We start from the raw sequence: 26372 nt of genomic DNA, 5'->3' as shown, positions 1-26372 counted from the left end.
CGCTGTCAGACACCTACCAGGAGATTTTAGAGCACACCATGCTTCCATCTGCTAAGAAGCTTTACAGAGATAAAGATTTATTTTTCTAGCAGGACCTGCCAACCGTGAAGCCAAAATTATCACAAACTGGTTTGCCACGGTGTCTCTGTGCCTGATTGGCCAGCTGCAGTGGTCGGAATCATTAATGCAGATGGCAGGGGACATTCAGTGACGAACTTACAGGTCAGAACTGAACCCAGGTCTGCCCACTTCTATCACCCGTCCTTTACAAATGTATCTGTCTGTTCACTCTAACAGTATTGTTCATGTTTTTTAAGTGATAAGTCTTAAGACTGTTTTGTTTTGGGTTTTTTTTGTGGTATAAAGAATACAGTGAGTCTTAATTTTAACTGTGCCTCTGTACTTTCACACGCACACACTTGACCGTATCCAGATGTGGTTTTCATATTACTGGAATGTTTTGGAATAATCGTAGACATGAAGAGGATGAATAATTTTATATACCTGAAATAAAGAAAAAGACAAAGGCCTTCTTGAACAGATATATTTTTATAGAGCTGCAAACTGACAATGATAGGAAAGATCAAATGACTGCCTGCATTAAAAAAGTTTTCCTTATTGCTAGTGTTTTGTTGTTAAAACTTCTGAAAATTGATAGTAATCAAACTTCTAAATCGAATTCAAGTATTTCTTTCCCTTTGCAGCTGTATGGACAATGCTTACAGACATATGATGCCTGCTGAGGTGACCTTGTGCATGCATCACATGGTTTGTGTGTTCATGATGTCAGCAAATTAAAACAAAGTGAAGAAAAAAACTGTTCAACTCCACAGCGGAGCAAAAAAAACACGAGTCCAGCTGATAAAAAAAAAAAAAAACAGGTTCAGTGTTATTGTAGCACAATCACAGTCAAACTGGAGTTTCAGTTCAGGGATGAAATCCTCTCGTTGGTTTTGCTCTACATCACAGAGCTGATTTGTCCATGTATCGTCTGTTTTCCATTTATTGGGAATCCACTGCTGTCATCAGGCAGGTTAGTCCACTTAGCACGATTTTCACAGTAACAGCAGGCCTGGCTTACAACCAGCTTCAGTCCTTTGACCCGTTTTGTTACTCGACATTGTCTGTTACATTTCCGACATGACTTGAACAGTTTGAGGATACACTCTTCATCAACGATGAACTCTGACGAGCTGAGGAGACAAAAAAACGCACAAGATTAGAATGATGAACTCTTTTTAAAAGAATACTCAAATCCAACAAAACGTCAATGAAAAGCTATCACCGTTTGATTTTGTTGTCAGATCTGTAGCTTTGCCTATGCTGCAACCAGCGATTAGGGCAACAGAGATATTTCCAGGACTGTCATGTTGTCCATTGCTGATTTTAATGCTGATATGATGTGATGTGATTGGTGGAAAGCATGTACAGGAAACACTTGGTTTCAACTCACAGGCATTGAAAACTGTACTCTTAAAAAGCCACAGAAAACTGCAGCTTGGTTCAAGAATGGACTGATGGGTATGTGTTCATCATGCCGGCTGTTAGACATGCTGTACTTGTGTGCCTCCCTTTTGAGAAGTGTGTGAGGTTTAAGATTATTATTTTGATTAAACAACATCAGACAAACCAGTTTGTCCTGACTGTTAGTCGACAGGGTAAGGCTCAAGCAACATTTCAGCTTTAAATCAGGAGGATTTTTTCAGCACAGCTGATCCTAAGCTACAGTGAAACTGACAAAAACTAAGTTTAGCTTTTGTCAAGATGACTAAAACTAGACTAAAATGTAATTTAGTTTTTGTAAGACATTCAAAATCTGTGATATTTCTCCACTGTTGGTAAATCTCTCAAAAACAATGCATCTGTAGCTATTCTGCCTCTCAGCTGTAGAAAGCAGGGACCCCAGGTTTGGCAGAGTGCAGAGGACACACTACCATGATTTGATGCCAGATTTAGGCAAGAAAAATAATGTTGGACTTAAAGTGGAAGATTAAAATGTGAGGACTTTTTATGGACTAAAACTAGACAAAAATGTTTTGAGTTTTCGTCAACTAAAATTAAAAAAAGGTAGACATGACTAAAATGGGACAAAAATTAAAATTTATCCCATTTAAAGATTAAAACTAAAATTAAAAATAGCTGCCAAAATTAACACTGCTAAGCTACTGCTATTCAATGCACAACCAACAAACCAAGCACAGCTTTCTTTGAGAGCAGTAACTCAAATTCAAATTTCATAACAGCTTACCTAGCCAAATCAACAAAGTGAAGGCCGTCTCCAACGATTAATGAAGTGTTATAATCTTCATCCTTATTTCCTTCAACAGCTGTGTGGGTCAAAATGAAAAAGACATCAGATATTTCTCCTAATTTCTTGAAATCATTTCGGTACTAATATTTTTTTTTTTTTTTTTTTTTTTTGCTAGCAGAAGACTGTGAATATTTCTTACCTTTATTTTCTGGCTGGCTAGTTGTCGAGTCGTCATCCTCAGTTCTCATGTCTTGACTTGTAGAATCCTTTTTCTCAGAGTCCTAAAATAAATTTAGAAACAGAAAGTCATCAACACACAGCTCAGTAGCAACTGAAAATGTCATTTCATTTAAAGTGCATGTTTCATTTCACCACCACCTTCATGTTAAATATAAAAACATCAGAATTATAGAAGTAAAAATAAGTTATTTTTGTATGACATTCATGGTGTTCATGTGAGTGCTATTAGAATGACCAGTTAGAATTAAATGTCTTAAATGCAACTCGAAGCTCTTACACTGGAATAAAAATTATTTTACAAGAAAAGACAGAAACTTCTGTGTGTATACATTCACTTTTATTCATTCTCAAATATTTCTTCAATGTAGTTTACATTCCCCAGTGTAACTTGTAAAGTTGGAGTCCATAACTGCTACCTTCAAATTTAATCACTGTTTTGATTTTTATCTATCATAACTGTTCATCAGTACTTCCAGGAAAATACAGTGCTTAACAAATTTATTAGACCACCCTAATCCTAACTAAAGTAAGGTTTATGCCACAGCTGCCCTAAATTAACAGCATTAGTAATTAACAAAATCATTTTTTATGTTTCTGCAATGGTTAATACACCAAAATGTAGAAGCTCTTTAACCCAAATGATATTTTTAATGCTAAAATTATTATTGTTATCCATGAATTTTCAAATTTACCGATTTACAAAAAACTGAAAAAACAGTAAAGCACATTAATATTTCTTGATTAATATGTCAAATTATAGTTATTTACTTGCATTCCTGAACAGAAAAATTAGTTTTAGTGGTTGAATGTTATGCTTGATTCATTTCTGACTTCTCAGAGAAGCCCAATTTGGGTGATTTCAGTTTGAAATCCCTCATTCCTGTTTAAAATGGTAAAACATGGTGAGCTCACTGAAAATGAAAGAGTCTGCATTAAAGCACTTCATGATGCTGGATGGTCTCTGAGACAAATATGACAGGTGGTCTAATAAACTTGTTAAGCACTGTATATTCACACTGTCAGAGGTGTAAAGTAACTGTTACAGTTACTCAGATTTTTGCTATTTGAGTAGTTTTTCTGGAGACTTGTACTTTATTGAGTATATTTTGAAATCTGTACTTTTTACCAGAGTAAATACACTTTTACCTGATTACAATACTCTTGAACTGTTTCCACCTCTGTTGACCATACAGTAGAGAGAGTGACTCCACATCACAAAACAGCAGAAACTGAAGTGTTGATGTCTCAAGGTTAAACATTTCTGAGTTTAATTTTAACTCCATTCTGAGTGAAATATACTTTGTTGTTGGAGTTATTTGACAGAGTTGAGCCACCAGTGTTCATTTAATTCTGTAGAGTCCACTGATGTAAGTTCGGCCCACTGCCAGTTCAAATCTGGAGGGATGTGTGGGCGAAGTTTTCCCATCATGCCCTTGAGCAGAGTGTTTTTAGATGTGTTTAGTTGTGTCCAGATGTCTCCTGTACAGTGATGCCTGCTGAGGATCTTTTGGTCATGTTGCTGTTGGACTGCTGTCGTTTTTGAAGTTAAACACATTTGCACCATGAGTGAAGTTATCCACTGAGGTAGGGGTTTCTTTCTGTGACTTGAGGTGTTCCTAAAGAAAAGTCTATATCCTTCACCAGTATTCAATACCTGCTGAGAGGCTGACTCTCTGCTTTGTTCTCCAGATGAAATCCACCTTACCACAGATTTTCAAGAGTTACTGCAGCTCTGTCATATTGTGAAAGATTTAACACTTTCAAAGGTATAGTTCAACTATATGTAGTTAGGATCAATATAGACACTTTAGTCTATATGAGTTTCATCAACAGTGTCAGTTTTGCTGTTTATATTACTTTGTTATACAGGTGTGACTTTACCTGAACAACCTGGTCGGAGATCTGTTCTCTTGTTTTTGCCAATAAGGAACAATGTTTTACTGTACAACTCCTCAGTAGCTACTCAGTACTTAAAGTAAACTTTAAATTAAAAAATTTTTTACTTACAGAGTAACTGTACTTTTACTTGAGTACAACAGTGTTACACCTCTGCACACTGTTAGTTTCAGTTCGAAATGGGACATTTGTCAAAGATGTCTTTACCGTTCTGTTGATCACTGACTCTTCAGAGGGAGCAGTAGAATCCTCCTGTTCATCTTCGCTCTGAGAACTCATGCTCAACTGGTATTCAAAATGTGCGCTCTCACTACAAAACACACCACAAAGATGCAAAGGTATACAAAAGCTGGATTAAAATGTTAGATTTCAATCATCAAGCTAACTGCTATTGCAAAGAAGACCATTTCTACAGTAGAAAGAAGACATGGTGGTGCTACATGGTCCGTCAGTCCCTTCTCCCTCTCCTTAACGTAATCCTTTTGTGTTTAAAAAGCCTTTAGATGTGAAAGCAGAGACTTTGAAGATATTACCAAAACTAATTATTTTCAAAGGCTGTGCGTAGATATGAAGTAGGGAAGCCTGGCTTTAAGTGTGTAGTAAAGTTCTCAAACCTCATTAAAATGTCCCAGCACATTCAAATAAACAGTTTTTGGTCTGTTACTTGCAGTGATTAAGCACCAATAACCGCTGCAATCACTATAAAACTACTCATCACTATGTGACCACTCATGAAATATATTATCAACATGACGCATCGCTCCTAAGAGGGGCGTTGTATTTACTTTAGAATTCAAAATCAGGAGATGTTATTAATATCCTCATTGCTCTTATTTTGCATCTTATCTTGTCATCTTTTTTTCTAGAAAACACGAGATGAACCACACTGTAACTTGCACTATTGTCAGCTCAGAATAATAAACACATGAGAGAAAACTGTGACCTCAAAACTGAAGTGCAATCCAAACCGTGACCTCTGTGTACCATTACACCCCTGTCATTTATACATAAAGTAATGTGAGCACCACTAAAAATGTTTTAGAACGTATTTTACACACCATGTCTGACTTGAAGATTGCCCATTTAGAATCTGAGAATCCAGTTGAGCTTGTGACTTGGACTGAAGATATCTGCAGTGAGAAAACAAAGCCATTATTGAGCAGATTACTTCATATGAACACAGTACATGAAAACACAAAAGTACAATGACAATAGTAACAGTAAATAACCATTATCTGGCAGTCTGATTTGAGACCATATTATTTCTAAAGAGGCTAGAACTTCATCTAATCCAGCCCTCTCTTTTTAAATGGACTCATATTGTAAAGCTGTGCAAGCCTTTTAAAACATCAGAAAGTCGTGTCCAGGTATACCCACCTCTGATCCTAATGTGCTATTTTTAAGCTCAAGGTTTGATTGCTTAAAAAGAGGCATTCATTTATTATATAAATATAAATTAAAACAATACCACACACACAGAGGTCACTCATGCTGAGCTATGCTGCTGAACTGGAGCTACAAAACTGTGCTCTGATAACAAGACTGCCTTGTATTTGACATTGGGGTTTTGCTGCAATGTCAGTGTTTTGTTCATGTTTCAGATTGAGCTGCCACATTTAAACAGGGATTGCTGTTTCGTTGCTGTTTGATCAGTCTCTATGATTTATTTGTTTTGATCCTGTGCCTGTTGAAGTCAAACTGTTTACACCACTTTAAAGTGGAGTTGGGATGTTTTAAATTCATTTGAGTTTAGTTTCAGTGTGATTTACTGAGCTAATTATGCAACTTCCAAGTGGTATAGTAACATTTAAAATTCACTAATTTAATTCATTTGTCATTGTGACTACTAAGGCTGTTTGCTCCACTTTTAAATGGGAGCCAAGGTTATTTGAATTTACTTCTTTTTTTCAACATGTTTTTTGACTGCTTGGTTCTTTGACTCTTTTCTGATTTAATTCAAACACCGCACTATGTGAAAATGTAACTTTTTTTCATTATTAATTATTAAAGATTTATCAGAGCTATTACACATTTCTGAGTGGACATTTGATTTTAAGCGTTTTAAACAATGTTAGCTGAACTAAGTTAAATGGAATAAGCTTGAGACATCTAGTAGTTGAGCCTGAAAACACACCAGGGCCGCTATTACCTCCATTATTTTCTATGAACAAACCCCCACCAGCGGTGGCCAGGTGCCACTTTAGGCTACTGCTCCATGATGCCACTAAAAGTGGCTGTGCTTCCCTGCGAGAACAGCTGTTTTGTCCATCTCAGCTGCCATACAAGCAGTTCTGTTTGAAAGCATTAAAAAAAAGTCATTTAGCGCTGTCTTTTGTTCAAGGTGTAGAGTAAAAAAGCGTCTTAGGCCGCTGGTGAAATACCACCGCTTCTATTGTTTTTTCACTTTCTTGGTGAGGCAGGGAGGCCATCCCTGAGTGGGCCTTCAGCTCTGGTATCAATCAACTGGCCATGCAGTTGCTGGTGGGGAGTTTAACCATTGGCACACTGCTGCGCTGGTGTGCTTTGGGTTTATTTTGTTTTATTTTTATAAACCAAAACCATTTAAGCTCTAATCTAGGCAAATGAGAGTATCAGATCGGGACTAAAACATCTGATTAGGATTAGGACCAAAAATCCTGATTGGGTGAACCCTACTTTAAAGCAGCACTAAGCAACTTTCACTTTTTGTGTAGTTTTGCGGCGCCGGTGGACAAAAGCGGTAGTGCTTTACCAGAAGGAGCACTCAATTACCCATGAGCACCAGCGCGTACTGCCGTAAAGATCCTGATCTCCCGGTCGCGTGCATTTGTTTTGGAAGCGACTGAAAGAAGACGGGACTAACTTTCAAAACTACCCTTCTGTCTTTATTTTTGGCTAAATGACGATGTTGAAAATTACTAAGTTCAACTTGGTTTTATTACCGTGAAGTCGCCCCCCGTCCATTTACAGCGAGATAGTGAATAAACTGATGACGAGATGGCCCTTAGTGATACGAAAAGACACATTACAAACTCAAGAGTACTGTATATAGATGCTAAGCAATCAACATACTCACAAGTCCAACAATAACAGGGCCAAATCAGCATCGGTCGGACATCCCTCCTCGTCTTTCAGCTCACGCCAGCGAGTGAACGCCGGGCCAATGTTTATTCTTGTCCGGGCATTTATCTTGTTACTCACCCTTTTTCTTTTTTTTTGTCTCCTCTGATAATATTTTTCTTTTCTTTGGGTTTTTCGCTGCTTCTGCCATGATAACAACTCTACGTTTAGCTTTCGCCTCGACTTCCGTCTTTTCAACGAATCGGGAAGGAGGGGGAAGTGACGTATGCCGTAAAGCAGTCAAAGCAGTAGAAAGTTGTATTTTTATTTTTATTTTTTTTATTTTTTCTTTAAGCGTGGAAGGGTTCCTACCGTCCACCTCGAAGTTACATTGTGCCAGTGAAGGCGATACAGACACACTCCCCCCATGACAGAGGTGTCATTCAACCTGTTGTAAGGTGATGTACGATCACAATGACTCTCGAAATATTGTATTAAGGTGGAAAAAACTACATAGTGCTGCTTTAAGAGACAGAAGTAATCAGAGACACAAACCTATCAGTAATCAATGCTGAAGACCTGTAGGCAGAGAGGAGGGGAGTTGTGATTGGGCCGGCTTGATTGTCATTTAGACGTGAACCAGTGGGCAGCTGCCCCTCCTTTACGGAGCAGTGTTTCGGTTTAACTTCCTGCTACCCCCTCTGTACTTGTTATTGAAATTATAATGTCTTCCTGAGGCTTCCTTGTTTAGTTTTTAATTGTCAAGAAGATAAAGCGCAACCTCCGCACCGCTCTTCAGCCCCTCAGAGTCCCGTAGCTGTTGCCATCTGAGAAAAGCCTCCCCGATGTTGACCCTGGTCTGATCCCTCCTTTTATTCATAGCTTCCTTCATTGCTTCCTTCTCTTCCGACGTCTTTGTTCTCTTAGCTGCTTTAGCAGTATATGTCGTTTTAAGCAGTGGAGGTAGGGGCAGTTTACCACGGTTTGCTTCTATCCCGCTTTACCGTCACAAAATCCAGGCGCGCGCCCCTGACTTCGCAGAGAAGCCGGGTTATGTGATGCCGGTTTGGACGGCTGTTGGGATTTGACAGTTATACACAAGCTAACCTTGATGGGTGATTGATTCAAGCAAAAAAAAAAAAAAAACTCACATACTCAAAATACACTCATACTGACCTCAGCGACATGAAAACACAGTTGTTTCTTGCTTCCTCCCTCTCTTCGCCCTTCTCTCATTCGTCTCGTCACGTGCACAATTTCTTAGCTTGTCGCTGATTGGTTACAACCATGTAACGTGGTTTAGTAATGTCTGCTGCATAAGAGCCCTTTTGTTGTTTGCGAATATAAACGGACATGTCTGCACTTAGTTCAGAGCTGTGGTAAAGCTTTTAGCGCTGGAAGTGTTGAATTTAATCACCGCTACCCCTACGATACGATAAAAAATGTACAACACCTTTTAAGCGCTCTAGAAACGAATAAATTATGCTTCAAATAGCAGCAAAGACAGTGAGCAAAAAGACATTTCTTTCTCTTTCTTCACCAATCTGACATACTGAACAAACAGACGACCAAGGGCGATGTGCCATAACCTGTATTCAATTAACAGATTTAACCTGTGAAACATTGGGAAACTCTCAAGTACAAACTGACGTACATGTACCATATTTTTTGTGGTTAGCAAAAAAAGACCCATAAATCCCACCAGTCAAACGTGGTACTGATGCGACAGAAACGTGCAGGAGCAAAATTTTTAAAACGTATAAAGCCTAGTACTTACATATTTATGAGAAAGAAAGCCACATCAGCATCGGTTTTGAAGCCATGCTCTTCTTGTATTTGTTTCCAGACTCCGTGCGCCCGGCCCAGGTTGACTCTGTTCTTCGCTCTCAGTCTGTCAGACTCTCGCTTCGCTATCTTGGCCTTCTCAGAAAGACCCTTCCTTATTCTCTTTGAAGGCACTTTGGGCTTCACTGGGTGTCCTTGTTCGTTGTCCTTACAGACTTCCATGTTCACATTTCATACGATATTCGCTTTTACGTAAAACCCATTGAAATAAGGCTAAGAATGATGGCGAACCTCGGGTTATTAGTTCTCTACCTTTTTGGCTCCTCCCGTCTACTGTAAAACAGAAACGTTTTTTGCCCTAAACTTTAATCACACAAGCCTTAAAGCAAAAAGCGGTGTAATTTAAGTTATATTTGCACATTTAACTACACGTAAATGCGTGGCAGAAAATATAGAAAAATATGAATTTAACATTTTTTAATATCTCAATGTAAGATAAAGTAGCACACGTACATCAACTTCAGTATTTTCTCATCCAAAGTTACTTTGTAGAGTTTTAAGGTGATTGTGAAGAAACTGTAATGCTTCTATATAAAGTAAAAAAGCTGCTAGAAACTAAAAAATATTTTCTGAAAGAATTTGTGATGCTTTAAGGTAGTTGTGTAGATTTTCTCAGGAGGATGGTGTGATAACATGTCCTGCCAGTGTTCAATATGTGATAAAAACTTCTCCAGGTTGGCCTTACTGAGGACAAAATATGCTAAACTTGTCTCCAGTGTGGCCATCTGGTTGGTAATATGCAATAAAGTGCCCACCTGGGTTCCCCTCCAGTTTAAGTCATGATATAGTGCCCCCTAAGGTTCCCTTCCAGTGGTCTAAGTGAGAAAATGCCCTCCAGAGTGCCCTGCTAGTAGTCAGTACATAATCAGAGTTCCCCAGGGTGCCCTTCCACTGGACAAAACATGATAATCTAACAGGGTAGCCTCCTAGGGTGCTCTCTCAGTGGCCAAAAAAAAAAAAGCCCCCTGGGGGACGTGACCAATCATGGAGAAAATGCAATTAAGTGCACCAGGGGCATAGCCAGGGATTTTGGGCCCCTAGAAAGAATTTACACAGGGCCCCCCTTAAACGGTGAGACAAACAACATAAGTTGAGTCTTGTTGAAAAATGCATTTGCAAGGGCCACAATCTAAGTGGTGAAAAGTGGCAATTAAAATAGGTTAATGGTGGCAAAAATGGTCAAATAGTGACAAACACTGGGAGAAAATGTGGCAAAAACGTGGCAAAAGATGAGTGAAAAGTGACTAAACTGGGCAAAAATCAGAGAAAAGGTGGGGGGGAAAGTGGCATCTAATTGCAAAAGGCAGCTTAAACAGGCTAGAAGTGGCAAAAAGGCAAAAAATTGCAAAAGCAGGATTAAAGTGTCAAAATGGGCTTAAAGCGGCAAACACTGCGAGAAAATGAGGAACAAAGGGCAGAAAGTGGCAATAATCAATGGGAAGTGACCGAAAAAATGAGTAAACGGTGGTAAAAAATAGTCCCAAAGTGACAAAAATGAGTGAAAAATGACTTAAATAGGCAAAAAGCATGAAAGAGATGCAAAATGGGAAATAAGTGGCATTTAACTGCACAAGGCAGCTTAAATGGGCATTGAGGATCACTGCTTTAGTCACTTTTGATTTAATAATGTCACTAACTACTAAGAAAAAAATCAATCAAAATACATTTTCCATTGCAGGCTTCCCAAGGACCCCTCCCTACTGAGGGCCCGGGTATTCAGTACCCTTTATCCCCCCTGTGCCACACCCATGAAGTGCACATCCTAGCACCCACACTTGTGTGTCTTTTTGAAATCAAGGGTTGAAGAGTAAATTATTCATTGTCTTTTATAACAGAGATTCAGTAGATATATAATTACACAAAAGGCTTAGTTTTAACTAGAGTTTGTAACAGTTTCACTATCCACCTTATTCCTAGCCTCAGTGATACTTTGTGTAAAATGCCGATGCAACTTCCAGTCCCTTCTGTCTAACCTTTGCATAGTAATGAGATGCTGATCCCGATAACTACAGCAACATAAAATATGTAAATGTCATCTGTTACGTCTCAAATGGGATAATATCCTTGTCTCTCCACCTTCTACTGGAGAGGACAAAATGAAGAAATTGCGTTTGATCAGGCACACTAGTACAATTAAGTAACTTCATTAGCTTCGTATTTGCATAGTAATAAAGGCAGCAACATTTTGTTTACGGATGTGGGACATGACCTGATACACTTCAAAGAAAATGTGGAGCTTGGGGGTGAGGTGTGGTAACTTGCCAGCGTTTTCCCCTTGAAATTTAAATCAAAAAGTTAAACTTACACATCTTCTACATTTGTCACACACATATTTATACATTTCATACTTTTTTTAAGTTTAAATCTTGATCTTAAAGCTAACAAAAATCTCGAATCCACCATCTCAATGTTAGAATATTACAGAGCACCAATTAAAAAGGGATATATAATCCTGAAATTTTGATCTTCTGTGAAATGTATGAAGCTGGTCCTTCTGCAAATGACTGCATCAGTCTGTGGCCCAGGTTGTTAGCCTTCAGCTTGTCTGTATTGTTGGGTCTGGTGTCTCTCATCGTCCTCTTGACATTTCAAAGATTCTCTATGGGGTTCAGGTCAGGCCAGTTGTCTGGCCTATCAAGCACAGTAACACCTTGGTCAGCGAACAAGTTTCTGGTAGTTTTGGCTTCACTGTGGACAGGAGCCAAGTCCTGCTGGAAAAGGAAATCAGAATCTCCATAAAGCTTCTCAGCAGATGGAAACATGAAGTGCTTTAACATCTCCTGGTAGATGGCTGAAGGCGTTGACACTGGACTTGATGAAGCAGAGTAGACCAAAACCAGAAGGTGACATGGCACCCCAAACTTTCTCTGACTGCGTAAACTTAAACACTGGACTTCAAGCACCTTGGATTCGGGGCCTCTCTGATCTTCCTCCAGACTCCAGGACCTTGATTTCCAAATGAAAAGCAAAATTTACTTCCATTTGAAAAGAGGACTTTGGACCACTAAGCAATGATCCAGTTCTTTTTCTCCTTAAACCAGGTTGATCCTCTGACTTCAGTCTCAGTCCACTCCTTGTGAAGCTCCCGTAAGTTCTTCAATCTGCTTTGTTTGACAATCCTCTGAAGGCTGAGCTCATCCCTGTTGCTTATGTGAAAATAAAGCTCTTTTTCATGATAGTCTCACTTTTTAAATGCAGCTGTGTAATGAATCCAGGTTTAAAAGTATTTAGGAGTTCAATTGTAAGTAGTATAGACAGTTCTGTACCATCACCTACTGTACACACACTCCAGTTATAATTAAAAGACAGCTACACATTTGTTTTCTTTGTCCAGTTTCCTCTTCCTTATTTAAACTTAAAGCTAAAAAAAAAACAGTGACACGTGGTTCTATAAAACATATTGCTGTGAGGTTCAAACAGCATAGTTTTATTGCTCAGCTTTCTGCAAGGGTACAGGAAGTTTATTACTTTGTTTCTTAGTCGTCTATATGTACAGGTGTCAGTTACAAGCTCACAGAGCAGTTGATGTGAAAAATTCTGAACACATATACTGTAATAATAAATACAAAAACAGGAAATCAAAAGAAATAAAACATGTTGCAGTTAAAAATGTTTTTTAATGTTTTGTACTGATTTCATTAAAAACAAACATCTTTACACTCACTCGCTTGTACTCACACACTAAATTGGACTTTAGTTGTCATTTTTACTTAAAATGTTGGGGCTAGATATCTTGCTTTGTTTAAAACTAATTTAAAGAACATTTTGTTTTTTCAGAACTGGAACTCCACTTGTCTTATAATGTGTAACAGATGGAGCGAGTAGACACATTTATATTACAGGCATTCAAGTGTGACTAACTTAACCATCACTGCAAATTTTTCCTGTTTGCAGGTCAGATTATCCCTCGCCTCAAAGCATTCGAACCCAACAACAAAAAATGTAGCAGTCAGAAAACGTAATTTAAGAGCCGCAGTGGGCTGTGTGCACTGGACAAACATACATGTGTGCATATCAAGAGCATGTGTGTATATATTTATGTTATCTACATTTTAAAAAAGAAATATCAATCTGTCCGTTAACTATTTGGTAGATAGAAGGAAGCATGTGACATTAAATTGGAGCTCATTTATGCATAACGTGCAAAAAAGTTGTAATGCATTTCTTCTCTGCCTCTGAGTCAGGTTATTAGTAATAAAATAAAAAAAATCTCTGTAATTGTACAAAGATGACAATTTAAATATGGTTGCAATAATATGGTATGCTTTGTTGCTTTGTCAGATGATTGGCATTAAATGAAAAAAAGTTTGTCAGTACCACATATCAAAACTGTTCATGGATACAAATAAATGCTGGTTGTATACAAAAAAGAAAGCTTTTCCAAGTCAAAGTTTTAAAGGAGATGAAATAAATGAACTGGCTCTATCTCATGTGCATCCACTCATGTTAGGGGTTTTCTTTGGATAGACACTGCTGATGCAGATGCTGATGCCAGAGTTTTAGAAAATGTGTTGAAAACTGTCACTGAGTAGCACCCAGTGGGTCAGCAGCTTTTGACCTCTAACACTCTGAACACAGTATTTCCCTACTGAAAAAAACCTAGATGTTAACACGTGTTAATTGGAGATCAGTGCTGTCTGTGCTGCTGTCTGGATTCAGTTGTGACATGAAGCTCTTGGGCTGCAAATGCTGCCATCCACGCTCTCCTATGAAGAACAGTGTGCCGAATGACTCCAAGAAAATGTTGCCAACTTTTGCTCTCCATCTTGGTTTTAAAATCAGGGTCTTTAAAAGTGAAATTTCCAGCAACCCCCAATCCCACCCCCTCCACTACCACATATACTAGATTAATACATGTAAAATAAAATAAAATAAATCCACAACTTTACCTGAGAATGCAAAAAGGTATGTGGCAGACACCAACATGCTTGCATTTAAATTGAACAGATAAAACAAGCAACAATATACAAAATAGCTATGCATTTGTACATATATACCCCAAAATTACAGGTGATACTTCTTACTCTGTATATTTCTATTGTTGATGTACAGAAAAGGACACGATATATCTTTATCTTACGTGAAGGAAGCACTCCTGCCATCACTGCTCAGTTTTTAAAGTGCTAAAAAGTGACGAAACAGAAAGACTGATAATGTGACTGAAAAGACGCGCCTGCTTTCAACAGCTTTGCATCAAACCAGGTCCCCTGGACAGTTGTATCCTCTATACAAAATGACAGAAAGTGTACAGCATTAAATCAAATCAGGCAACTTTATACATAACAGCTGCAGATCGATGTGTGACAAAAAAGGAAGACTGACCAGGCTCCAAATGTGAGGTTTCATCAACTCTGCAGCTTTGATTCACAAACTGTGCCGGTACAGATGACAGAATTTATCTAGAAAACTTCTACCTCCCTTGCATACAAGCCCATAATTGTTTACACATGCAGAGACATAAGAACATACATGTTTGCACACGCTGCGGCCACGCTGCAGTGATTCTGGGGGGTGGGTTGTATTTTCTTCATGTTAACCAGAGCCTGTCCCTCATTTTTAAACATCCAATCTCAAGCAAAAATACCCCCAAAACTTTAGACTAATTAAAGAGTAACTAAACCCTCAGATGAAGACGTATGTAGATGAGGATTTAGTAGTTGGGATTCAAATCCTAACATTTGGTGATAAAATGTGCATAGCAACTGCCCCCTTCAGGTTAAAATGGTCTACTGCAACTGAACTGTTAATACAGGTGCAAGTGGTGCCATCTGATGTCACCACAGAGCTACACGTTACCTGCCCGCATTTTACTGCACCCTGAGCAGCTACAGTTGAAATTTGCTGCTCCACCAATCAGAGACTTTGGTGTTACACTCAAGGATTATGGGTTATGTAGTGCTGTTGCCTGAGATCGCAAATAAACCGTGCCTTTCTTGAAACGAGGTCAATAATATACTGACTAGTGTCCCACATAAACTGTTTTTTGTCGATAAAACGACTGCTAAATGTCACTACTAGCAGAGGAATGTAGGAGTTTCACACGAGCAAAACGAGCAAAGCCAATCAGAGATGTTGAAGCAGCACTCTAGGATTTTGGGTAATGTTCAGTGATGCGTGAGACTGTAAAAAAAACCATGTTTTTTTTCTTAAACTGAAGTGGATAAAGCCAAGTTCAGACCAAAGATGAGTGGGATAAAGACATTACTGGCGATGGTCTCAGCTGTCTGAAGGAAGCTGTCGCAGCTCGGGTATGGTTTGGTTCTTTGATGATGTTGCCTGTGATTCAGCTCAGCAATCTGATGACAGCTGGTTTCAGGATGTCCCATATCTAGATTAAAACATGGCGTAAATTTTGGAAATGATTACAGCTGTTTTTTTTTTTTATATAATTTTAGAAACTTCAGCCTGTAAACATTCCTGTTTCCTCCATCAGCTGTAGAAGTAAGCAGGAAGAGTGGCCTTATATAAACTAATAGATGAGATATAAAAGGCTAGAGGAGCCTCATTTGTTTGTGGAAAATTATTCTCAGTAGATATCTTAGTTATGACAAGACTGAGAAAAGCATTTTATGTTCATATGTGCAAGGAAATTTTGCTGTCACACTATGACTGTAATGACAAAGAGTTAGTGATGAGCAGGAATCATACAGCTTGATGTTACGCATTAGCAAGATGATAAAAATGTATGAAAAAATGTGCAGTACTGTCCCTCTTGAAGAGAGATTTATTGGGCAGTAACTTAAGAACTAAATGTCTTTAAAATGAACAACTGGGAGAGTAGCAGCTTCAGTTGCAGCGGCGTGAACTAACAGATGTTTAGAGCGTTGCAGAATCAATTTTGAGTTTCAGCTGATTTTGTTGTGAATCTTTGGCTCATATGCAAACTTGTGTCTTCTCCGTGGCAATAATTCATCATTTCATACTCAGTGAGCTTGTGGTAAGTGGTCCTTGAATAGTTACGACATTGTGGCTAATAATCAAGTCTAAAAAGCAGCATATACAGAAAGATGTTGTGGCTGATAAGGGACAGCAGGAAGGAGGGAGTGGGCGTGTCTCATCCCTCCCTAGGATCAGGATAGATGCACCTCAGCTGAAACTCTGGGGTTTAGTTACTCTTTAATCAACTTCAAGTCCCCTGTGAAAATGATATAGTCATTATTTTAAATACTTGGTTTGGCAGTAACGAGGGGACTGCTGGAATGGACATTGCACATCTTTTTTGCTCTAAGAAAACTTATAAGCTCCTATTCTGATTAAGTTTAAGACTACCCATTGACTTTTCCATGTAACATTAAGGAATGTAACCCTGTGAGTATCAAATTATTACACTGAGGTAGGATGAATCTGTGGTGCTCCTACAAAATGAAGCAAACCAACGGTGCAGGCCATGAGCATTGGAAAGTGTGTTAGTTGAGGTTAAGATGGCTACCAGGGGCAGGATGTCTGCAGTGATAAAGATTCAGTAGCATCACAAAGATTGGTTCAGTTTTTAAATTGGAAACTAAAGTTACAAGCTGCTCTGTAGGGAGAACCTTCAAAGAATCACTGATGGTAGGGAGATGACTGGGCAGTCCCTCCTTCTGAATCCAAAAACAAATGGTCAACTCAACAACCAACATTTGTAGAAGTTAAAATACTCATACGCATTTAACAGAAATGATCCAAAACAAAATCCTGAAAAAAATGTGAAAAAGGGAGAAAACACAGAAACTAAACAATAATTAAAAAAAAGGACAGGGACTGTGTAGCAGCTGTTCAAACAGATATCAGTGATGGAGTAAGGTGGAGCGCGTTAAAGGAAGAGGAAGACTGCAGACCGGTCGTAGATGCACCAATCACGCTGTGAAGGAGTCTGCCAGCACGACGCAGTGACCATAACGACAGTGTGGCTGTGTCCAGTGTCCTGCACACAGTCACACAAGCTCACACACAAACAAGCTTTAAAGGTGTCTCTCATTCCACTGCAAAGCCGCACGTCTCCTCGATCGCCGTCAGCAGCTTATCGTAGAGTTTGTCATAGCTCTCGTAGGGGGGAATGTCGATCCGATTGAAGCTGGAGAGAAAAGAATAACAGTTTATGATCAGATCTCAATCAAAGCCAAGTCATAATGTTTGTGACTGTGTATGCTTGTGTGTAAACGTGTCAGAGCTGAACATGACACACACCAGGTGTGGGCTTTGGGCAGATTGTTGGTGTTAGCATCAATCTGATGGATGGTGAAGAGCCTGGGCCCTGCAGCACCTGCAGTCAAAAAGCAAACAGGATGATTCAATCGGTGACATTATTAACAGTTTAATTTGGTTACACCTCTCATGTTTTTGTTCAAAAACCAGAAAAATATGTTTTGTAAATTAGTATATAGAACAACATCAACAAAATATGTCCCTGTGATCAGCTGGAGCTAGCATAAAACAGAGGTGCTAGGCTAGTACTGGACATAAAGAAACAGGTAATGACTGAGAGTCAGGTCAATACCTTGTAAAGCTTTGAAGCCCTGAAGTGGAACTCTTGATGAGCCAGTAACAAACTGCAGCAGTCGCGCCCTCCTCTCTTCATCAAACGACTCCACAGCTTTCCAAAACCACTTGACTATGTTGCTGTCCGGGGTGCAGTGCTTCAGACGGGTGTTGGACTTCCAGTCAGAGATGTCGATCTTCCCCAAACCACATACGATTAGCTGATGGGAAAAGAGAGAAACATATTGATTAAGCTGGATTAATATGGTTGAAGAACAATGAACCTAAAACAAAGTATTTGAGAGGATTAGAATTTCTCATGTACCTCCAGTTCTTTCTCGTCAAAGGATTTGAGCAGGTGTTGAGGAATAACCTCATTGAAGCCTTTCTGCAGGGCAAGAAACTGAGCCTCAATGCCATGCAGGAAGCGCCAATTCACATACAACCTGCAGAGGAAAAAATACAGAGAACCCTGTCAGTGTAGTTCAAGGCACATATACACAGACACACAAATATCAATGAAACTGGAATTGTTATTCATCGGAGACGCAAATATTTCAGTATCTCACAATTAGATTCTTACTCTGGGGTTGGCAATTCAATTCAGAATCCATTTTCAATTCAATTCAGTTCAATCCATTCAAAATTCTAGGGGTGTAGTCGACCAAAGAAAATCTTGGTCGACCGAAAGTACACCCAAACACCAACTTAACAATAGGTCGGTGTGTGGGGGTAATAAAAAACACAAAATCAGCGTAATCCACAACAGGCTCCTCATTACACCCTCTGATAGTCTGGATGTCCTTAAAAATCAACATAACAAATTTTATGAGGCACTATTGTTTATCTTTATCCTCATTTTGTTGAACTAAAATAACAGCTGACTCAGACGATCAGTGTGCACCTAAACCTTTAATCATATAATTTTGTGATCACGGAACGATAACTTTTTGGCATCATAGCCTACAAAATATCCTCAGAAAATTGTATTAACTTACAATGATAACTATTAACAGGATCACTTGTTCCAGCCAGCGCTGTGTCATTTATGAGCATATATCAGTCTACATGCAGTGTTTATTTGCTGAGGTGAAGGGAGAAAAGTCCACTGGTCGTGACTTAATGGCAAAGAGACATGGTCATTCCTCTCTTTGCTCTGTTTGCCTGTAACAGACACTAATGCTGAAGTGAACATTTTAATCTGATGATAAACGGGCAATATTATAGCCCATACTGACCAGTGAATTAAACCTGTCACGGGACTTGGGGCTCTGATAGAGGACAGAGCAGAAACACTCAGCAGTGCCACTTCAGTAGCCTAAAAAAGCCTGCATCTTCATGTTGACCTGGTGTTTCCAAGTCATTTACAGTCTAACCGCTTGTTTTGCCTCTCTGTCTGTGTTACCAAATATTACTTCTCTTTCACTCCTGCTGTGTCTGTCAGTCAGCTGCACGCTCTGCTGTTTCGGTTTCGCACACACAGGTGTGACCAACCAACGAACAGGAATCTTGGCCGGATGAGAGCATACCGACCAATCATCCAACCAGTCGAATTAAAGGTGTCGGCCCTACCCAAGTTGCAACAATTTCCCTAATTTCTTTGCTGCATCTGTGTAGAAGGGAAGTTTGAGAGGGTAAACTAGAAACAGGAAGGTCAGCACTCAAAATGTCCTTTTGAAACGTTTATTAGGCTAACAGGCAACAATGGACGCATTTTGACCCATAGGTCTTCTTCAGTGCTGAAGAAGACCTACAAGTTGAAACGCTGCTCATCTCTCAATTAAATTTTTTTTGTGTGCGCAACGTGATGAACCTAAAAATATATCAATGCTTCAAAAGACTTGTTATGTTCATTTTAGGATCATTTAGAGTACCAAACAGGTGGAGTAAGGAACCTGTATAGATTAAACTGGTCCCCAACAAGGGGATTTTTTTTTTTTTTTAACCGGAACGATCAATCGATTGATTGGTGCCTGGGTGCAATTTTGGTTGACCAAGTTTTTCTTTGGTTGACTACAGCCCTAGTCGACATGATGTCACGCAGTGTTTACATTTTCATCAAACATATTTTCTTTGTCTGATTCTGGTGCAGATTTATTTGTGTGTTTCATGGACCTGCAAAACCTGGGATCCCTGCTTTCTACAGCTGAAAGAAAGAAGAGCTAAATGTTTAATCTACCTAACAGTTCGTTCTCTCTCATTTGGATTTTGAACATCTGACAAAAACACAATTACGTTTTAGACTCTGTTGGTCTCCTTGATGAAAATTAAACTGACTTGTCGTCAGAATTTTTAATCACAATGATCTATTTTAACTAGTCTTACTCATGAAAAAAAAGTTAGCCAAAGAACATTTTAGTCATAGTTTCAGTTGATGAAATTAACCTGATTCTGGCGCTAATCACCCTTTTCCAGCACCTCTTTTATTCATGCTTAAATCTTACCTGACATACTCCTTCTTGGTGTCCTCAGAGACGGGGATACTCTTGCCGTTGGGTTTGAGCTCATGCTGGATGATTTCTCCGTAGGCGTTATGCTCGACACAGAAAGTGTGGTCCAGCACACCAGTGATGTCGTTATCCCTGAGGAGAGGGAGGTAAGAGAAGAGATCATGTGGTGATCTGTTCATTTCATTTCATTTTAAAAAGCAGCTGTATCATGTAATTCTGCCATCATCACTGAAGAGATTAAAAATTCAAAAAATAATTGTAATTGATGTTAAGGAATCATGATGAGTACTCATTAATGGGGCAAAGATGTTTCTTTTTTTGACCATAGTTTCTGAGCTCAATCTGACAGCAGAGGGCGCCACAGTCTAAAAAATGAGGTCCTGAAAGTCAGCATCTGTGTGTATCTCAATAGTTATATATAATCTTTTACATCTAAAAGCATCCATCAAAGTTTTAAGGGCTCCATTAGTAAAAATAATTTGTAATGGGTTTTTCAAAATTAAGTTGATCCTGTATTTTTATTCTTTTGGCTCAGAAAACGATCCAACTTGAAAAATACATAAATCAACTGTAGTGGATAGTCTGGGTTTCTAATGAGGAAAAAACGTCTTACAAGATCCAGACGAGGCTGTTGTGGAGGTCTGGGTCAACAGACTCCATGTCATCCAGCGTGATGGGTTTCCCCAGCAGCTGTTTGTAGAAAGGCAGAGTGAAACCGCCGTCGATGTAGTGACCGTGAAACACCGCCATGCCCATGATGCGACCCACAAAGTGGAAGTACGACAGGTGCTCCTAAGCAGTGAACGCAGGGGTTAGTGTGACTTTCATTGATATCGTTTTCAGTCATCAAATTCACAAGCTGCAATGATGAGCAGTATGCAAAGAGAGTCACATTTTACAACATTCAATCACTCAAAATTAATTTAGAAAGTGGATCAACACATCATGTAGAGGAGGTAATAAAAACAGAATTGTCATTTCCATTTCTGCAGCGACTGGTAGGATATTATTTATGTAAATAAGCAATTCCTACTGGATTGACAGCAGAGTCAGGATTGATCTGTAAAGTGTAGATGTCGTCTCTGGAGTACTGGAACAGGCCGTAGTAGGGGTTTAGCATCTCATGGGACAGCAGATATAACCATTCCCTAATACAAACAGACACAAAGTTAAATGTAAAATACTGCACATTTCTAAGAATGATTAAAAGATATTTGCTGACTATATAGGACAAAAATATGCATGAAAATATACCTTGCTACCCCACCATAGTCCAGTCCCTCCTCCCCCCTGAATTTGATCATTAGTCTTTTCCAGAGATCTTTAGGTCGCATCTTCATCACCTGCCTATAGGACTCCTGTAAATATAACACATCCAGCATATTAACAATCACCACAAGAAACAAGACAAACTTCCACAGAACTTGAGCTTAAATATCATTAAAGGATAACGTCACTATCCCAGCTGAAATTTAAGAACGTCTTCTGATTGTTGAATTAATACAGACAAAGCTCTTTTCACAGTGCATTTCTGCTACAGCAGCATAACAAAGCTTTCCTCTCATTGAGCCTTAACACATTTATATCAACACTGTAATATTGGTGTCCCCGTCTGTTGATTAACATTACATTACAGAGTTGCATATGCACAAGTCTTCAGCCCTCCCTCACTGAGCCCACCAGACCATAACACCCCTGCAACGCCTGTTGCAGCCTCTAAAGACGGCACAGAGGGGAAATTACTTTGCTCCCCTTTCAGTTCTGTTTCAGCTTTATGTTAGATGTGGTATCCCCAAGGCCGGGTGTGACAGATTGTTTGGCCCACTCCAAAATCCCTTTTTGTCAACTTCTACCCAAAGCTGGGAACTTTTAGGAAAAAAATAAAGTCCCTGAGACTGAATCTTAACCCTGGTGCTCGTGGTGGAAATGCACCAAGTTTCTCCAGAAGTCCCAAGTCCTTGGGCAAAGTTCATACAGTGTAAAGATTAAATGATTGACCTTATTCCTGCATTAGACCTCTGCTACTCAGTACAGCCAGACTTCAACTTACCAGAAGTAACACACACAGACCAGGTATATATTTAACATGTCCACTGGCTTTAACAATTGTCCATATGCACAAAAAATTGTGTGGGGTTTCAAGGAAACACCAACAGACCAGAATCTGCTTTTTTCTTTGTTCATCCTCACTCCTTAAGCTTTAAAATGTGTTTTAAGGTCTGCAATTTTAGGTCAGCCAGGCCCAGAGGCCTGAACAGTGACGGCTGCCACGAAAAACATGTTTGTTTTCCATTTCTGTAAAATGACACACGTTTGGTAAATGGTTAATGGACTTGAGCTTGTGTAGCGCTTTTCTAGTCATCTGACTACTCAAAGCACTTTTACAGCACAGGTCACACCAACCCATTCACACATTCATTCACCGATGGCAGAGGTTGCTATGGAAAACTGGCAATCAGTTTGAGCTTATCCCATTCGTATGCTTCCATACCCATTTATACGCCACAGATGCAGCAGTGGGAGCAAACTGGGGTTCGCACCCTCAGTGCTTGGGCCCTTATTAAGTTGTGTTAAACTGGAAATTCAAAATAGCCATTTTGGCTCTATTTTTCAGAGTCTTTTCCAGAATGTTCCCAGCATGCCCTTGGGCATTGTGCTTTTGGACCAAAAGTCAAACAAAACCGTGTTTAAATGTGTTGTGATGTTGCCTGGTATGCAGTAATTGTTGTTCAGATTCCTTTGCACATGTTCCTGGTATAAGTGCTCCTTTTGTGCTATGACAGTTTTGCACCATGAGTGAAGTTACTCACTCATTTAGAAAGAACCCGTCTGTGGGGTAATAACACATTTACATGAATGGTGTGCAGAACTTAATGGAAAAGCATTTTCCGATTAAGAGTGCACCTTTCAGTCAATGTTACATAAAGACAAGAAGGTGGGATAAATGTCCCTGAGATAATAATGGGAAACCAATGAGTGAAATTTATGGAGGACGAGAAACATGTAGCTCTGAGGAAAACTGTAGAAACTTTAACATACTGTTATGAGTTTGAAAGTTTCCACAGCTGAGTTAAACTAAAAGAGGTATCCTAACACATGTACAAGAAAAACTGAGTTTACCTAATTTCAAATATATATGTAAGTACTTTCTACTTAACAAATACACTTTATTTCAGTTAGTATTACTTAAAATTTCTATGTAATCAGTTTCTTCTCTTTTCTTGAGTTCTATTAGTTTTTGGGTTTTTTTTTTTTTTGGTAACAGTCATGTAAAATCTTTCCTTAAAGTCACCATCAGGATGGAAGTCTACAAAAGTACGGAAAGTGTTGCACATCTTTGGGAAATGAAAGGCAAGAGACTCTTTATCATCAAAGCACAGGTGAGTGCAAACATTAGTTCACTAGTTCACGTTATTCAACAGTCATATTACGATCACTGTCAGTCTTCATTAAGTGTTCCGGTGGTCATATTTGGATCAAGCTAACACAATATTTGATGTCCATGAAAAAATGCACTTCTTGGCACTGAATGTTAGGAGGCATCATCTGTATAATTATAATATAAAGTATGGACATCAGTCACATGCATATGTGTCTAACAACATTAATCCACTATTTTTTTCTCTCTGTGTTCTCTTTCTCTGATGGCATTCTGTGGAAGTATTGCCTTGCCTCCCTCCTTTTTTATACAACAAGTTAGACGACTTGCTTTCATTAAAAAAAATGAAAATTAAATAAATAAAACTGTCTCAAACAGGTAGGTGACAAATGAAACCATCAACCTCTCTATGGCAGAGAGCAGCAGGAAGCCTTTCTTGCCTGCCAGGGGGCGGTTCCTTGGGTGTGTGATGTCACATGAAAGCTATGAATACCTCCAACAGCACTACTGCAGCTGTGACAAAGATGCACAGAGACACTCTTGGAATGGCTCACTCAACATGTTCATGGATAAAAAAAGAAAACTTTTGAAATAGTGCTGAAAATGAAACATTTTTGTCTTTGTGTCTGTCAGTCATAAGTATGTTAACTTGTGGTGCAGAGCAAGTGCAGACAGACAATCAGACAACAACCACCACTACCCCTGTGTGAACATACCACCAGTTTTGAACTGCAGCTCTGGTTCCTGCACTGCAAACCTCAAGCAGGTCTGCAGCGCTGCTCTTTACACTCAAGTTTCCCCTTCCACAGCTGTCACGACGAAGGAGAATGAAGTCATATTTTCACTGCTCAACTTGTAGTTATGAAGTTATGTCTGGCCCTGAATACTTGCCACTGCTGCCTTTGCTCCTTTCCTCATCCGCTCCTTCCCCTCCTCCTCATCTAACTGCTGAAATCATCCAGAAAGAATGCCTCGCCTTGGTAGAACAAATGATTTGGAGAGCAAGAAAAGACAGACAGAGGAGGAGGAGAAAAGTAACAGAGAGATGTGTTTTGTGGTGTAGTGAAGCTACTCTGCTCTTTCCCTGAAATCATAAAGTACTTCTGAGTACTGGTTCTGTGCAGCCCTGGGCCTTTTTCTGGTGCACGTCGTAAATGGAGTGAAAAAATGCCTGTAAAATGCACAGATCTGGGTTTAGAGCACTTGGCCGTTGTTTTCAAGGACTTTTGAGTCTGCCAGCCAGCATGTGATGCTTTAAGATTTTTTTGCACACACCGTCAATGCTTATGTTGTTGTCTATCATTCCTGTGCATGTGTTTACTGTGCCAAGTTTTTCCTTAACAGTCGACCAAATGTTTCCTTTTTTGGTTTTAAGCGCATCAGATATGTTGAAGTTTTTTTTTGTTTGTTTTTTAATGAACATGAATTCCTGACAAAAAGGTTAGCAGTGGCAGTTTCTTAGTACATTGTTAACATTTTCATGAGAATATCAGCATAGCAAAAATTCTAACAAAAGGTGGTAGGTAAGATGTCTCATTTTATTTGTTATTTATTACCTCAAATATCTCCTCACGGCAGACCTCGATGCGGCAGTGGCCAGCCTGTGGTTGCTGCTGGGAAAGTTCCTGCCGAAGAATCTTCAGCTTCTGCACCAGGTCTCTCTTGTATTTGGGTACCGTCAGGCACTCTGCCTCTTCAGGCAGCTGGGCTGGGGACAGAGCCTGTGGAGGACCCCCAGGACCACCCTGCTCCTTCAACTGAGGCAGATGACTAGAGGATAAAGGGATCGGAGACAAAGAGGAGCAACCACACAGACAGAGGGGGATAAACATGAAGATATAAGACAAGAAAGAAGGGCAGAACAGAAACAGAGAAAAAGAGGAGAGTCAGCATGATTCACAAATCTCCAGCCATATTAAAATGATAATGCTCTGTATTCTTCTATTGCTGTTTGGTGTCAAAAGGCTGTTTTACTACAATGGTGGCAGCAGGTTCACATAAGATATAGAAGAAAGAGGACATGTCCAAATATTGCTCCTTTCCAAATCCAAATTTTATTGTTTTATATTTTCATTTAACCTTTGTTTAACCAAAAAAAAACTTTCTTAAATAATTTCAGAAAATTTGATATAAAAAAGCAGTGTAAATCAAATAAGCAGCATAGACGACTACACACTTTTTGACTATGTAAACATGAAAACATGCAAACGTGTGTTAACAAACTCTGTAAATAAGGTTGTCAAAATGTTTAATACTATTTTTGATACCACATGCTTTAAACGACATATACATTATTCATTTCTATTCATTAAAGGACAGAAAGTTACCATAGTAAAAGAGATATACCCCTGAAGCTCCGTAAACAATCTGGATCTGTATCAATATACCAGCATTATCTATACCTTTTTGTTGAAAAAAACAATTTATAAGATTCTAACAAGGTGATTGCACCGTGGATTTCAAAATTGGATAAATATTTCATCTGACTGAACCTACTCTAGAATTAGGAGAACTTTTTTAAGGACTTTCTTAGCAGATGAGGAGCAGCTAAAGCTGGTGACTGCATACTACTCTCACAGTCTGAGTTTTCTTTTTTTTAATGTTTTTTTTCTTCTTAAACCAACAGTCAAAGGTACTGCTTTTTGGTGTAATTTGATTGATCTGATTGAGGGAAAGCATTGCCTCCACCGCCCTGAGAAGTTCTTTTCCCAGTCTACTCATTTCATACAGAAATGAGGTCCAGTTCTGGTAAAACTGATACTATACTAGAGCTGGATCCGAGCTAATCACCACACTAGTAGCTATTCTAAACGGC

The 26372-nt window shown here is 39.1% G+C and overlaps 2 protein-coding genes across 4 annotated transcripts in view; both read right to left on the bottom strand.

Moving 5' to 3' along the window:
* Nucleotides 1-528: 528 nt before the first annotated feature.
* LOC121507951 lies at nt 529-9534 on the bottom strand. Of its 2 annotated transcripts, none has more exons than XM_041784362.1 (6): nt 9204-9534; nt 5446-5517; nt 4595-4697; nt 2451-2532; nt 2249-2327; nt 529-1193 (listed from the first exon to the last, which is right to left on the bottom strand). In XM_041784362.1, the coding sequence occupies exons 1-6, from the start codon at nt 9431-9433 to the stop codon at nt 959-961; spliced, it is 801 nt and encodes a 266-aa protein (XP_041640296.1). In that variant the 5' UTR covers nt 9434-9534; the 3' UTR covers nt 529-958. The 2 variants fall into 2 exon arrangements, with proteins under 2 accessions (XP_041640296.1, XP_041640297.1); XM_041784363.1 differs by lacking the exon at nt 9204-9534 and adding an exon at nt 8603-8818.
* Nucleotides 9535-12682: 3148 nt separating this feature from the next.
* LOC121508118 (E3 ubiquitin-protein ligase SMURF2-like) overlaps nt 12683-26372 on the bottom strand; it is a 98358-nt gene continuing 84668 nt past the window's right edge. For both annotated transcript variants that reach the window (XM_041784657.1, XM_041784658.1), the window contains exons 12-20: nt 25114-25327; nt 21433-21536; nt 21212-21326; nt 20792-20970; nt 20173-20310; nt 18054-18174; nt 17748-17949; nt 17438-17513; nt 12683-17324 (exon numbers count right to left, since the gene is read on the bottom strand). In XM_041784657.1, the coding sequence (XP_041640591.1) occupies nt 17225-17324; nt 17438-17513; nt 17748-17949; nt 18054-18174; nt 20173-20310; nt 20792-20970; nt 21212-21326; nt 21433-21536; nt 25114-25327 (1249 nt within the window). In that variant the 3' untranslated portion in view covers nt 12683-17224. The remainder of the gene's footprint in view (nt 17325-17437; nt 17514-17747; nt 17950-18053; nt 18175-20172; nt 20311-20791; nt 20971-21211; nt 21327-21432; nt 21537-25113; nt 25328-26372) is intronic.

Source organism: Cheilinus undulatus, linkage group 4 (genome assembly GCF_018320785.1).
Source record: "Cheilinus undulatus linkage group 4, ASM1832078v1, whole genome shotgun sequence".
In the NCBI taxonomy this organism is placed as follows: Eukaryota; Metazoa; Chordata; class Actinopteri; order Labriformes; family Labridae; genus Cheilinus; species Cheilinus undulatus.
This window is presented reverse-complemented; position numbering and strand designations above follow the sequence as displayed.